At 39.9% G+C, this 15,860-nt stretch overlaps 1 protein-coding gene across 1 annotated transcript in view; it reads right to left on the bottom strand.

The window, feature by feature from the left end:
* Positions 1-15,860, bottom strand: part of LOC143118151 (complement C3-like) — a 77,703-nt gene that overhangs the window by 50,688 nt on the left and 11,155 nt on the right. The window contains exons 10-21 of the mRNA XM_076279312.1: positions 15,040-15,155; positions 14,512-14,664; positions 12,812-13,012; positions 12,252-12,440; positions 10,329-10,484; positions 5,980-6,109; positions 5,731-5,802; positions 5,378-5,572; positions 3,446-3,569; positions 1,669-1,745; positions 1,422-1,561; positions 327-548 (exon numbers count right to left, since the gene is read on the bottom strand). Of these exons, the coding sequence (XP_076135427.1) occupies positions 327-548; positions 1,422-1,561; positions 1,669-1,745; positions 3,446-3,569; positions 5,378-5,572; positions 5,731-5,802; positions 5,980-6,109; positions 10,329-10,484; positions 12,252-12,440; positions 12,812-13,012; positions 14,512-14,664; positions 15,040-15,155 (1,775 nt within the window). The remainder of the gene's footprint in view (positions 1-326; positions 549-1,421; positions 1,562-1,668; positions 1,746-3,445; positions 3,570-5,377; positions 5,573-5,730; positions 5,803-5,979; positions 6,110-10,328; positions 10,485-12,251; positions 12,441-12,811; positions 13,013-14,511; positions 14,665-15,039; positions 15,156-15,860) is intronic.

The following is a 15,860-nucleotide window of genomic DNA, read 5'->3' as shown; positions in this document are numbered from 1 at the left end:
AATTTCAGGGGCGTTACAAAGCTACAGACCAGAGCTAAATAAGGTGCAGCCGACGAGTTGTCGTCATCTATTAGCTTTGTTGTGATTCGCCTGTTTTACAGCGGCAGTTTCAAGTTGTTCCTTACGAAGGACAATGAGATTTTGAAGTTCCCTCTATTTTTATTTTACTTTCCAAACTGCCCTCAACTATGCCAAGGTAAACTCGGTTTTCCATTCTATCATCTCTTTAACTCAGAACAGACAATCCCAGTTTTTTTTTTAAATTCCCACACTTTCAAGGTGATTAGCCATGCAGATTTAGGAAGTTGAAGTTCAAGGAAACTCACCACTACCAGCAATTCCTTCTTGATTCCATCAGTAACATATTGACCAAGCACCATTGCGATCGCCTTCACCTCAATTATATATTTGCCTGGCTCACCGATGGGTACAATGACAAAAGGCACTGCAAGGGTCGACATCTCATCCACATGTACTGTGGTCCGGCTCTTGCCAGATTGGGAGGCAACACTGCAAACGCCTTCAGTACTGTACCACTCCACTCGCACCTGTAAGCAGAGAAGGCTGTTTCTGTTTTGTGAAAACAAATGTATAAGGGGGTTGGGAGAAATGGCCACCCCCCTTCCACCCTGCATATCTACATTTTTGTGACAATAAGTGTGGGGGGGGGGGGGTAGAATCGTGTTTCAGCAAAACTGTGCATGTTATACCACCCATAACCCCCACGCTTGCTTCGCCCCTGCTAAGCCACTGCTCAGGAAGGTTGTGTCTCCTGGACGTGGATGGTTGTTCCAACCCTCATCCATTGCTTTATCTCCACCCATCTGGACTACTGCAATGCCATACTCACAGGTCTCCCCTCCAAGGCCCTGGACAGGCTGCAATATTTACAGAGCACTAAGCCCTGGCAGCACATCACCCCCACCCTCAAGCAGCTCCACTGGTTACCAGTCAAGTCCGGCATTATTTATAAAATTCTGCTTCTCACCTACCTCCAAGTCCCTCCATCCTCTGGCCCATAAATACCTTTCTGACCTACTCCCCTACACCTCTCTGCGGTCCCTCTGGTCCTCCAACAAGGACCAGCTGGCTATACCCCACACCGACTTAAGACCTTTGGGGACAGGGCCTTTTGTGTATCTGCCCCAAGTCTTTGGAACCATCCCCCCCCCACCCCCACCCCCACATCCGCTCTGTCTCTTCTGTGGGCCTCAAAACTGAGATTAATTTCATTTTTCCAGCTTGCAAGCCAACGGAGAGTTGCTAGACTACCCTGGCTGCAAATTACATTTGCTGCCGCTAGCGTGCGTCCAGATTTCTAGGCTAGTATTTTTGCTAAGAATCAATTTAATAAATTACACAATGTAGCTTTAAGGACAATCTTGCTACTAACTCAATTTTACAGAGAAAAAAATGCCTACATTCATGGATTCTTGCAACTGGTTATGAATGATGGCCCTGATCTCAATCTGCTCATGTCGCACAGCAGAGTAAGGTAACTTCAAGTTGATGAAAAAGTCCACATGAATCTCCATACTCAGGGTGTCTGACACACAAATACCTGAAGATAAATCATAAACAGGTTGGATATGGTTAGAGCATTTAAGGGAGGTTAGGAGGCGAGGTGAGAAGAGAGCAGTGTTTGGATGTATATGTGATGGATCCTACCATTGTCAGAGAGGCTGATAGCACTAAGTTGCCAGGATGTTATGGAGTCTGGGAAATAACTAATTTCAGTCTTCTCACTAGAGAAAATAAAAGAAAGCCCATGGGAGAAAAGGGTTAAAAATGCTGTGGAAGGGAATATCTATCTATCTATCTATCTATCTATCTATCTATCTATCTATCTATCTATCTGTCTATCTATCTATCTATCTATCTATCTATCTATCTATCTATCTACTGTAATTTCCCAACTGTTAGCCAAGGTTTATACATTGATTTTGCAAAATTTATTCAGCTATGAGGCTAATACACAGGGGCAGTTAATATGGTATTAATATGGTTTCGTTTTTTTAACTTGCATAAAACACTTGAGGCTTATACACAATGCGGCCAATACACATGAAATTATGGGGCGTGCCACAACGAAATGAGTCCAGTTTGACAAAATAAAAAAAGGGTTTATCATCCACAGACCTTAGGGTCATTTGTTCAATTCCGTTTAGTCAACCCAGAGAAACTGACCAAAATGTGAAGGCTATCCTCATCTCAGCAAAAAACAAGTTTTGGGAAAATCAGCTTTAATGTTTGTGAAGTGTAAATGAGCATATTATGTATATTTCCTTTCAACCAATCATCACAAGACTATGCATCTTGATAAAGTTATCTATGCCTTTGGAATTAAAATAACCCCAGTGCTGTCGCTGTCAATCTCTGTTGTCCGTTCGCCAAATAAATCCGTAACCATATATTGAATTGTTTCATGTTTCAGAATCTCTATGGTTTAATCCGAAAAGATCCAAACTACACAGCTTCTAAATGCTCCATTCACGCAGGCGGTAAAACTCGTGAGGCATTCGTAGAACTTGTGAGGTAGCCTACTGTATAATGCTCGATCAACTTCTGAAGACGACAAGCACAAAAATGTATTTTTAAATAGGCCGCCAACTCAAAAACAAATTCAATTGGGTGCAATCTACATGAGGAATCTGGTCAGCATGGCTTTTCTCTTAAAAAAAACAATCTTCAGAATAATTACGAGTGGATAGCCTATTAATGATGACTTCTTGAAGAGGTCAAAAGCCAAAACACGAAGTCATCAGAGGAAACTTAGCGTACAGCAAGCATCTGAATGAGGAAGAATGATGCACAGCCTACACATTTGGCCTTCAAAATGATATTTCTAGATCGTTTTACAGTAAAATATGTCAATGAATGATAAATAAGAGGTTTTAAGGAATGTGTTCGTGGTGAAATTAGAAAATACATAATTTAGTTATTTTTTGACCCTCTCTACATTTAAATCGCTATATCTCGAAATAGACCCTTTCAACAATAAAAACAAAAACAATGCTTGAACGTTGTATTTGGTTCCCAATCTACTTCCTCTGCATTAATATAACATATGGAATGTTAAAACGGAAGCCTTGTGGGGCCAACTATGATGCTGATAATGGAACTCTCTTGAAAGGGTCTATAGATTTCCGCGACACTGGACTGATTTTGTCATGGCACGCCCCATATATCTATCATCCAATCAATCAATCAATTCCATGAATGTCTGCATGTCTGTGGGTCTTCCCATAACATTCGTCTGACTGACTTCACACTTTTCAGGTTTCTTGCTAAGGGCACCGGGGATTGTAGTGTCGAGTTTAAATTCATCATAGTGTAAACTAGATGTCTAAATTCTTGATATTTTTGCAATTCAAAACTTTCAACAAATTAATAGAACATGTATAATTTATGAGAATAATAAAGTTAGACAATAAATTCATCTAACCAGTCTCCTTTTGAGCATTTGTCAAAGGGCACATCTTTCCAAAGCCAGCTCTCAGGGAAATTTGAACGTGATGTTAAATCTTGAATTAACTCATCCATCAGGTCATCATCTTCCTGAAGATCACCTATTAACACAGACAGAAGTAATGCCTTTGTAACTTACAATACAATCATGCAATTACTCAAACATATAAATAGTGGAACCATGCATATGACATGGTTAGCACAAGCATAGCAGTTTGACTGTAGTGGTCATAGTCTCTGGATAGACTATCTATTAGGACAAAAATAGTTCAGTAGTCTGCATATATTGTGGTAGGCCTACTGTATATTGTCTTGCTTAAAGGAGAATGGTTTGTGAAATGTGAACGAAAAAAAGCTAATTATGCTAATTACAAATACTGTCAACCCTATATTTAATTGAAAATACTGTAGTTCAAAGACAACCTATGAACTGTTGAAGGAGAGAAATTGTATGGTGTTTGCATTTTTACCACTGTGTAGCTTCACCTCTTCATTTAACAACATCCTGTACATGTTTAGGACTTGAGACCAGTTGCTAGATTTTTGAGAATGAAATGTAGTCCCATTCCTGCCCGATATAGGATTCAGCTGATCAACAGTCTGTGTTCTTCTAAATAATGCTGTTAATTCCGTAATGCTCCCAATTTGACAGGTCTGGACTGCAGATAAGCAGTTTTAGCACCTGGACTCTTTCTTTATAATACTAAACTAGATGTACCGCAGAGCGGTACAAAATATGACCGCCGCCCAGTCCAGCACATGTTTTCCACAAAAATAAGTCACGCTGAAAGGCATATATGATTCTAACTGTCTCACTGAATTGCATTATGCAAGTACCAAAACATGATTAGTTCATAGATTTCACATGTAATATACATTTTATACAACCCCACCCCCATCTTGCCTGTTCATAATTCTGAGAAATTCTTGAATTGTGTGCATGTACATGTTTATGTTTATGTGTGTGTGGGTGGGTATGTGTGTGTGCATGTGCATGTGCTTGTGTGTTTGCCTGTTTATGTGCCTGTGTGTGTGCATGTGCATGCATGCGTATATATGTCTACTGTGTGAGTATATGTCATACGTAGGATTAGTGTGAATGTTTGTGTGTGCGTGTGTATCTGTTTATGCACATGTGTGCATATGGAATGGGTTTACATGACCCCTGGAGGCAAACATACGCAAAAAATTGGTCATCCTAGGCCCTACGGTTCTCAAGATATTCACAGAAAACTGTGTCTGCCCTACCCTCCTTTCGGGGGGTCCAGTCCAGCGGGGAGGCTACAGATCAAAACAAAAAGCGATGGTTCCATGCTAACCATGTGGGGTTACATGGCCACCAAGTTTCGTGTACCCCGGTCTTTCAGTGTCCCGGGAATCCTTGTTGATGTACGGTCACTAAATGTACACATAAATTATTTTATTGTAAGGCCCCCCATGAACGAAAGTCCACGAAACTTGGCATGCATTCGGAGGGTGTCATAATGATCCTACACTTTCAATTTCGTGCAGTTTTGACCATGTCAGCCAGAGATATTGTGATGAAAACACCTAATGTTTTGCTTTTTAATTTTTAACTAGGTGGCGCTATACATGAAATAAGTGGTAATGGGATAGGTTGACATGCCCCCTTAAGACCAACATACAAAAAAAAGGTGGACCTCCTAGGCCCTTTCTCGAGATATTCACACAAAACTGTCTCCAGCCACCTACAGGCCAGTTGGTGTATAGTAACATAAATTAATTTATTGTAATTATTTGACTCATATTTTACAAATTGCCCTTTTTCAAAACAACCTTTTACAAACTTTTTCAGAATTCAGGTTGTAGTTGACTGTCTGCACAAACATTTGATTTATTACATTGCGAAAAGAAATAAGGGAGGTAAAAATTATAATGAGCTGCTTACTGCGTGCCAGCTGGAGGATGTCGTCCCTCTCCTCATCACGGTGTTTAGAAATAATCTCACAGCACTTCAGGAAGGCCGCTTTGCATTTTGGGCCGTCCAAGATGAACTGAACTCGTCGCTCGCAGGAGTAGCCCAGTATGTTCTTCTTCATCCCATCAACGCAACATTGCCTCTCTTCTCCAAAATAATTTTTGGCTGAGGTGAGAAACCAGTGAATGATGGATGGACGGTTAGATGGACAGGCAGGTAGGTACAGGTACAGGTAGGTAGGTACAAGTGTCTAGAGTGAATAGGCATATGATAGTTTAGATTAGTTGAGTTAAATCCTACAAGGTGAAAAAGAATCAGCTTGCCTGCTGTGGTTTGGACCTCCATTATAGTGACAGCTCGTCGTTTCCTTTTGGCCTGGGTCTGACAGGTGGGTGCTATGGAAACACCATAGTACAATAAACATTGATATTATCAACCACTTTCGATTAGTCTTCATCTCAAGGAGAAGTTGACAAACGTTTACTCAAGATTTGTACTTGCACCTTTAAAGCGATATGTAATATACTGTATATCTATTATTGTTTGAACTGTTCCTTGCTATGCGTAATTACCTTGCCGGACTGCTGTTCCTCCTGCAGTGCTGGTCTCAAACACCAGTCCAGCATCATAAAAAACCCCCATACTGTCTTTACCACTGCCAGCGGTGCAGGCAGTATTGAGTTTCTCAACAGTGTCCCAGACCTGTTTGAACACAAGCAGATGCTGACACATACCAAACGCAAACATTTTTCATGAAGAAAGCGTTTTAAAAAATATACAGCTGTGAGGATATTGCTTAAAAAGATCCAGTTTAAACATTCAGGAACTCTGGATAATACTTGAATGAGGAGACAACACTAAAAATAAAACCTCCATAGAAATGCATGGGGTTCGTTCGTAATGCCGTTGGCAGTTGTTTCAAGCGTGGTAGGCTTTAAGAGGTTTTATTCAATCAAAAAACGTCCAAGGCTCTAATTGAGACTTACTGTGATTTGTCCAAACCTGTAGGTACATCAGGCTATTAAAAGGGATGTGTGTCTAATTAAGACTCTGTTTTTAACCAATTTTTACAGTGTTTTCATGTCCTGATTTATTATGCTATCAGAAATACAGTATATTGTGATATACATTCAGTCTATATGAGCCCTCTACTGCACAACGTTGCCCTCAGGAATCGGCAAGTTATTTTTAAGCCCTAAATCCAACTATGTTTCTTTAAATAATTGCAATCAATTAGAATAGTCAAAAAGTATCAAAGAACAGTCCAATTCTGGTCCCAGGAGCACATGATGTGGGAAGAAGGTATATTATTTACCTTAGTAATCTTATTTAAAATGGCTTTAACGGTAAAGTAAACGTTGGCTATACATGCATGAAGGTGTAGAAAAGCGTTTTGTCATGGTTTAATATTTTTGTTTTTTCTTTTAGTTGCCTCAAGGCAACATTGTGCTATACAATGGTAGGTGGAAAAAAAAATATTTTATTTTAAATTTAACGCACACGAACTATGACTTCACAAAATCTCACTCCAGCCAAACACCCAAAGATGGCAACCCTGCCGCTGCCCCACATAACATGTACATAGGGCATCAGACGTCTCTGCCCAGAAATCTGTAGGCCAGATATAGTACTGCAGCAAGCACTTGACTCTTATGAGGCTTGGGGGGCAGAAATATTTCTGGCCATTCATTACTAACGTAAGGGCTTACTGTATATTACTATTACTCCGCACAAAGTTTGATGGTTAGTAGCCTAGAGTGACTGTATTCAGAAATGGCCAGGCTAGGGCATGTTATATAGATTATAACATGTTGGATTATGTCATCTTCACTTACAAACCTAGATTTACAAGAATATAGACGATAAGGTTATGTTTGCTATTCTGGCCTGCTGTGGCATGACTAATTGCAGTATCTGAGAACTAGCAAGTTATGAATTGCGACAGCTATGGTCAACTGTAGGCTATGTTTGCTATTCTGGCCAGTTTTGGCAGCCTCTGAACGCGCATACGTGAGTTATGAGTTGTTATGGTGAGTTCATTGTAGTAGTATAAACCAGCAAAAAACTACACAGAGCTTCTAACTCTGTGACACGGCTATGAGTTAGTGCAGATGCATTTCAACTGTGATGTTGGCTCTGCTGTCATTAAAACAGACCCGTTTTCCCTCAACCTTCAAGTGTTCAGTCAGAGAGGAAAGTGTTCGTTAACTCAAATAATTTCAGAACCCACATTTCTATTCCTCTTGGACTTGTTTAGTTTCAAGTTTTGAGAATGATAAGTTTGTGTTCATGCAGCACCAATATCAAAATCATTTTAGCATAAATCTTCCATTATTTATTTTTTTTATATTTGACATGGTTATCAAGGAAATAGCCTATCGTATATGCTATTGAATTTCTTTATAATGAATACATAAAAAAGCGTTTTGACTGCCGGCTGCCAGACAGTAGGTCTGCCGGTGTGCCCTCAGTGGTGCAGTGGCATCTCACGCTGCGCGTGCACAATATAAAACTTGAACTCAGTTAAACTCTATCATTAGACCATCTGCCCTACAAGATGTTCGGCCCACGAGCCGCTACTGATTCTACAGAATAGCAATGCGAAACTGCCAAGTCGCACAATATGTAAAAGTTAGATTCGGTTTAACTATTTATTCGTTTCTGATCGGACAAGAGGCATTCCATGAGTATTCCAGAGTGGCGATCTCCCAGAATATCCCCAGTTGGGAGTTTTGCCTAGTAATCACTCTTCATATTGCATTAGAGAGCAGCAATTTTAGTCATAATTGTGTGGGGAAAATGGAGTAAATAAAAAAGTAAATGTTTAATATGAGACGTATAGACAAGTAAGTAGGTTGTACAAGTTACTGGAGGGACAAGCTTCTAACCCTAGAGTGACATTAGCTACGGCAACTCTAGCAATTTGCCACCACGTGGCTGTTACGAGCTGGTAAACTAGGCAGCGAAAGCCTACTCTTAGTACTGCTTAGTAGGTAGCATTAGTTGCTCGCTAACATGCTAATGCAAAGTAGTTGGCTGTCTGTCTGAGTTTTTAGATTTATAGTGCTTATTTCTCAATAACTTTTGCAAAATATAACTGCACAAACCCTGAACTTTTTTGTTAATATGCAAAAATACATTGATAATATTTGTCATGAAGCAGGGTTACACTAAAGTGTCATCAATTTATATTCATATCAAAGGTACGAGAATTTGAATTTGGGGTTTATACAACTGCAGTGCCCGTTCATTCCTGAAGAAAACCCGTAGCTCAATTCCATGCCCACAGGTATGCCTGATTTAAAAATAGGATGATAAGGTAACATCATTCCAGCTAAGTATTCAATAATGAAAAGGCTACTTAATATTATAATATATTAGCCTATAATTAATGTGGCCTCTAATAGGCTACATGTGTAATAAATTTAGGCATGGCTGCATGTGACATTTCTACAGATCAGAATGAATGACATAAGCCTAACAACTGTTTTGAGTTAAGGCTAAATGTGTATAGCTTACTGAATAACTTCCTAATGCTATTCGAAGCCTCAGTTTATTGCACATACTTTTATTTTGAGTGGTCACTACATACTCGTGTGTGTTTGATGGCGTGATAAGTGAAGTCGCTCAGTCTGCAAGTTGTCTAACGTTGGCTATGTGGCATTAGCCTATTGCTCGTTTCAATTTGGGACCTTAGACGGAATTATCGTTTGTTTAGTCAAAGTCGCTAGTCCAAAGTAGCCTGGACTATTCGAAGTGTCAGCTTATTGCACATACTTTTATTTTGAGTGGTCACAACATACCCGTGTTTGTTGGTGTGTTGTTGCAAAATCTGCGTAGTCATTTTATGCAAGCAAACTGCATACAGGGAGTCTTTATTGATGAGGTCAGACATGATAATCATCTTGCATCTTAACCCACAAGCGGTTCCCGAGTAATCCGTTTTTTAAATTGCGACTGATCATCAAAGTGAGACCCAGCAGAGAATGTCTAATAAGGGGAGAACCGCCACTCTCGGGAAGCTTCCGGTTTCTGAACTGCTTGCAGTTCCAATTCTGGTTCCACATGAGGGCGCTCACGAATAAGTGCAGAATGAATGGAGGGCTATGGAGCTGTACCCCTCAAATCCACTTTTCTCGGGATATAATTTTTTGGCCAGAAATTTTAATGTTGCATGCGAAAGAGAGGGCAGAGAAAATACACACTGCTGAGTATTATATTTTTTGAGTCACATATTTGTTCTAAAAAGCCTTTCAAATGTGTCAATAACGTCATTCATTAGCAGAAAGCTAGTGAGTTGTGGGCAACAACGACCCAACCTGTAAGAAATCGAAAGGACGTAAGTACTCGTTCATTCAACTTTTGACCTATAATCCATATTGATCTTGCAGAAACCACAATCCAATCTTCGATTTTTCAAGGACAACCAGGTTAAAGAGACACATTTAGCTGTCTAGCTCCATAGACCCCCATTTTTTTTGCACTTATTCGTGATCGCCCCTAGCGGAACTGCAGTAGATTGCAGGTACAATGGAGTTAATAGAGAGTGATCCGGCTCTCCGTAAACGGGCTCTGGACCTAGCTACTGTCAGTGCACGATGCACGATACCAATAATTATCCATGGGGTGGAGCTCCCCTGAAACTGGTCCCCTTGGAAACAGTGCAGTGCAGCGATAATATTTTGAAATATACATTCAAAAATCTTCAAAATCGAGAGTGCACACCTTTGTGCCACGGGCGAGCCACACACGAAATCTTAGGTCAGTGAGATATGCGTGCCACAGACACACATCAGGACAGACACACAGACGCTTCTTGCTTTATAGATAGATATTGTCCTTATTGACATGCACAAATACTATCTGTGGTGATATACTGATTACTGATTATCTACCCACTACAAGGACAAAATGTTGGTACCTTGCTCTGAGTGAGTCTGTGCTTGTTGTTGAGGACGTAGACTCCCTTATCCACGGCCACCAGACCCACTTTGGCCCCAGGGTCTCCAGTGATCTTCAGGCTAAGTTTCCCTTTGGGCTTGTATCTTGTATCTTTAGGAATGACTTCTACCTTGAGCTGTGCGTAAAGATAATATATGGGTTATTATAACAATAAAACTTCCAAAGCATTGCAAATATGTGCAATTTATTAGTAAAATGAGTTTTGCAATATTGCATGATCATCAGAGCTAGTGAGCGGAGCGCAAGTGAGGAGCGGAGCGGATGGAATTTTGTTGGAGTGCGGAACGCTTTTTAATTTAGAGGCCGGATCGGCCGCTCTGTTCAGCTCCAATTTCGCTTCAGTACCGCTCACACCACGAGTGAGGCATGCCCGAATCCACCCAGAATTAATTTCTTCCCAATAAAACCAAGACTTTTACATTTCAAAAATTGGCCGTTGTGGCTTGCTGATGGGGATGGAGTTCCCTAAATATAAGTCATATCTGTACTATTCCTACAAAACAACTAGAATTCTCAAATTATGGCCGAGATTCTATTTATAACCGGCCTCGGATAATAGCTAGGGCCGTGGTAGATTCAGACAAATAAAGGTCGGTCCCCAAGCTGGGGTAATAGCCTAATTGCCTATAGGGCAGTGTTTCTCAAAGTGTGGTCCGCAAGCTATCCCAAGTGGTCCGCGAGCAGACGTGGTTAAAATATTGGCTAGATGAGTTGTTTGCAATATTGAACCAACTTGAAATCAACTTGTATCCAAACAGTTCTGCAACACTAAATCACAACATAAATCATATGAATTCTCTGACACAATAAGCAAGGTGCAAAGACACCAGTGCAAATAAGCAAGGTTGTTCAGTGAGTAGGTCTATTGTGTAATATACTGTTGTAGGTCTACTTTTTTTTAAGATAGGTGGTCCGTGAGGCTTTTTTTATTTGGTTAAGTGGTCCTTGGTCTGAAAAAGTTTGAGAAACACTGCTATAGGGCTATCCACGAGCACTAGAAGACATTGTTTCGATTTAACTCAATGAAATAAGAGCTCTTCTTAATATTTGATATTGTTGGTTGGTTTAATAATGTTGTCACCATGGGTCTCAAGCTCATTCGCTTGCCGCCCCTTTCTGAGCTTGCCAGAGGCTGAAGCAGTACTACATTTAAACACAATTGTTGCTGCGACTTGAGGCATTCCAGCATAACAATTTAATAAAAAGTAAATCATGCATAATTAATAAATGACTCAATTTAGGCTTGGCTATGCAATAAGATTTCCTTTACAGCAAGGTGCACATTCAATGAATGAATGAAAGCGACTGCCTTGTCTCACAATAAACAGCGTGTGGACACTCTTTGAAATACATGAAACGTAATAGTGAACCATTAAATACCCCCCAGATTTCAGTGCCCATCAGTCCCAACATTTAGCAATACAATCAAACAATCAACAGTTGAGCGGAGCGACTTTGGCGCGAATATGAGCGGAGGAGCGGCCGAGTGAACAGCCACCTGAGAGAGGAGTGGGATATTTGCACTGCTTTGGTCCACTTACTAGCTCTGATGACCATTCATGTAATTGTTTATAAAAAATGTTGTTCGTCGTCTGCAAGTTTGATACAGTATGTGATACACATTTATACACATAATACAGACTTATACATTTTGTTTTATGTTATTATTGTGAGAAGAGAAATAATAGAAAAGGGGTTGGACTTTTGCAAAACTTAATCAATGACCTAGGAGTAATTACTGGAATACATTCTGCAATGCATTTCTGCAAGTTACCTAAATTGTGCCAAATGTAACCATTACTGTAATTACTAATTAGAGGGAAATGTAATGTAATTACGTAAATAACTTTCTAAAAACACACCTTAGCTATATTACACAAACCTTTCCCATGCAGGTGTTCTCCACGTCCACCCAGACTGAGTCAGACACCACCTCAGAGCCCACATGGTAGTACGCCACAATACGAAAGGAAGGGACCATGTCCTTGGTCACAGTTAAGTCCATAGACAGTACAGTCTGACCCTGTCTTGTGATCCCGTATTTTTCCACAAGTTTCCCCCTGCTCAAGATCTGATGTGAAAAAGCACATTGACAACATTTTTTTTTCCAATTTCCAATTTTAATTTGGGTGATACAGTAGGTGTTTTGAAAAAACGAAGGGCAACTACAATAAACCTGAGCAACAAAAACTTGAGGAGTACTTCAGTCAGACACACAGACACTGAGACAGTCAGACACATAGACATACAGACACTGAGACAGACAGACATTTAGACATACAGGCAGACAAACTGTTTGCACCCCCCCCCCCTTGCTGCTTGCGATTTAGATATATTTTATATAAATGGTTTAAAAAATATACCAAATATCCATTAATTATTAATGATAAGAAGAATAGAGTAAGTACTGTACATTATAAATAATATGCATTGTTAACTCACCAGGTAAGTGATCTCATGGTGCTGTTTGAAATTCACTTGAAGGTTGAAGTTCACAGTGATTTTGTCTCCTAGTTTCACATGTCCTGCATTAACTTTAATGTGTAGATAGTTCTCAGACCCAGCCTTAGTTTGATATGGCTGCGCTCTCATGTCCCGGGAAGCCTGTCTGTCTTCTGTCAGGTCAGTGTCCATGGTCATTGCCTAGCAATTCATTTGATTTTTAATCAAATTTAGACAAAAAAAATGAGGCAAGGGTATGGATGTTGAGGATCTATTTTACAACTTTGAAAGCATAAAAGACAGAAACAAATATTAGAAAATATCATAAACAAAATGTTACCGAATAATTGTCCATTTATATTTAACTTATATTTAGTAAATGCAAGTACACATGAACTGTTAAGCAGTATTCCATGACTTCCTGTTTCTTTAAAGGTGCCATGTGTAAGAATTGAGGTAAAAATATAAAAAAAATGAGCTGCTACACGCATCAAAAGAATGAGAATAAATAGTGCTGCAGAGATATCAACCTGAATTAGCATGCTAAATTACTAGCCACAGCCCGACAGGTGTATACTTTTTGGTTCAAACAGCCCACAGGCCGTGCAAGTTATTCGTGTATTGCAGTTTGGCTGGCGGTTATGTTGCCCGCATACCGCCTCCCATGACCGAAACTGGTATTATGACACCTGTCGAGCTGTGGCTAGTATCAAACAAAAGGGGGTGTCATTTGAAAAAAATAATCATTGGTTTGACATACTACTTGATAGAAAATATCAAGTGATACAGATGGCAGATAATACCGTACAGTATACCCCGCCTTACCATATGTGCAATTTTATTCAGTTCAGTTACTGTCAACTTATAAATTTGTCCTTAAAACAAGCAATTGGCTGCCAGTGCTTTGAGTAAATTTGACACAATAAGATTCCTTAAAGTAAATCTGTCAAAAAGGTCTGTCCAGAGAGTGCTAGGTAAGTGTTTCCATACTAAAAAAAACAATACAAAATAAATTGTTTGATCTTGAAATAAGATTAATAACACTTGGCTAGACTTTATTTTTTGCAGTGTTTATGTGTGTGTATCACGACTTGAAACTGTAGAAATGATTTGTAACTGTGAACATGATTTTTACAACTAATTGTTAAATTTGCAATATGCACTCACTTACAACTCTATTCTATAGGCATGGATCTGTTTTACAGCTACAAATTCCCCTATTGATACAAATATTTTGCCATAGGGCAATTCCGTGCAAAACTGTCACATCCATAATAACGGCAACACAATGCCATGGTATTTAGTTGGCGTTATGGATGACGTGAGAGTTTTGTCTGGAATTGTCCCATAACAAATATATTCTACAGTTACAAATCAATGCTGTATGCACACAAAGCTGTCCTAACAGTTACAAATGTTTTCTGCAGGTACACAGACTTCTACGCCACCTTGGAGATCATATGAGTGTCATATGTATTGTATGTGTGAGTGTCACAATTTTGTAACTGTAAGAGAATGATTTGTGACTGTATAATATGCAAACATTTTGTAGTACTATCACTAACACTACAAGAATACAGAAAAAATCAAGTGATACAGATGGCAGATAATACCCTATACCCCGCCTTACCATATTTGCAATGCAGCCATGCAGTTCTAGTAGACCTACTATGCTGTTAGTCATGACATTAGAGGGGTACCTTAATTTCCAGTGATTGCCAGTTAGATTGCGTGTTTATGGTATATTCAGCGAAGCCGTTATCACTTGTTGTCACCACTTCTTTCCTCTCATTCCATTTGAAAGCCACTTTAATCCCCTCTGCAGGGGATGCATCAGGTTTGCTTACGTAGACCTGTGAGGGCAAACACATCCACAAAGCACAGCAATTGTTGCTGATGTTCTTCAGGTTCCTCCCATTAGTGAGGATGTTCTAAATTTGTGAGAGTAGTGGATGGTTTGACATTTTGTTTTTAAATGTATGTATGTGGCATCTATGCATGGCCAGCTTGTTCCCAGATCGCAATATAAAGAGGGACATGGACAACAATATTTACATTTTAAACCAAAAAATATTTTAATTTTTATTTTTGAAAAAGCAAGTTATTTTAGCTTTTTTTGCAATGAATTCCTGGTAATATACATCTGATTACTCTACACACTTTGCGTCATTGCCGAAACCTTTGGCCACAACTTGACACTACGTTTTGAACCACTAGGGCAGACTTACAATTACACTGAAGGGCATCCCTGGCTTGAAGTACGTTGGGGTCCTTTTGAAATTAATGGTGTAAGGAGACTTGACAATCATAATGCCTCTTTTTTCTGCCTCCACCATTTCACTTCCTTTGAAAATGAACCATACACAGACATTGTTACACACAAATTGTGACACAGACGTTGTTACACACAAACACAGATGGTCTTTTGGGTTGTTGACTTCAAGGCACTGCGGCCACTGCCACCTCAAGCACCTAACCCTAACATTAACCCTTGCCTAACCCTAGCATCTTTCAGGCAGCACTGCCGTGAAGTTGACGGTGGGGGCCCAAAAGACCTAACCTGGCCCTAGCCAGATGAATTTCGCTCCGCCTAGCTCCACTCATCCATCTGGAACCGATCCATTGAAGTGTTGCTTCAGAAGGCTGGACCTAATCAAAAAATGCTTGCATATGATTAAATTAAGCCACTTGTCCGTCATCTATTGACGTGCTACTTCAACCACTCTCATCGAAGCCAACCCGTGACGCTGATAACAGTCTCACAGTCGCTTCTAAGCTATGTCACATCTATGAAACTCCCGCCCTGCGTCCTGATTGGCTAAACCATAAAGTTGGTTGGAGAAATCACTCTCAATGGAAGAGGTTCCAGATGGATGTGAGTGAAGCTAGGCGGAGCTAAGCGGAACGACATTCATCTGGCTAGGGTCAGGTTACAAAAGACCATAGATCACCCCCAATCTTATTACGACTAATTACGATCATAATGGGGTATGTCGTTTTGTTGCACTTCTGCAATATTTTGAGCCTAATAGTAGGAAACAACATAAAA

Source organism: Alosa pseudoharengus, unplaced genomic scaffold (assembly GCF_046254945.1).
Source record: "Alosa pseudoharengus isolate Yale_2024_CS ecotype anadromous, Long Island Sound unplaced genomic scaffold, YU_APseudo_1.1 YU_APseudo_1.1_scf_1, whole genome shotgun sequence".
Lineage (NCBI taxonomy): Eukaryota > Metazoa > Chordata > Actinopteri > Clupeiformes > Clupeidae > Alosa > Alosa pseudoharengus.
The sequence above is the reverse complement of the archived record's forward strand: the minus strand, read 5'-3'. Positions and strand labels throughout refer to the sequence as shown.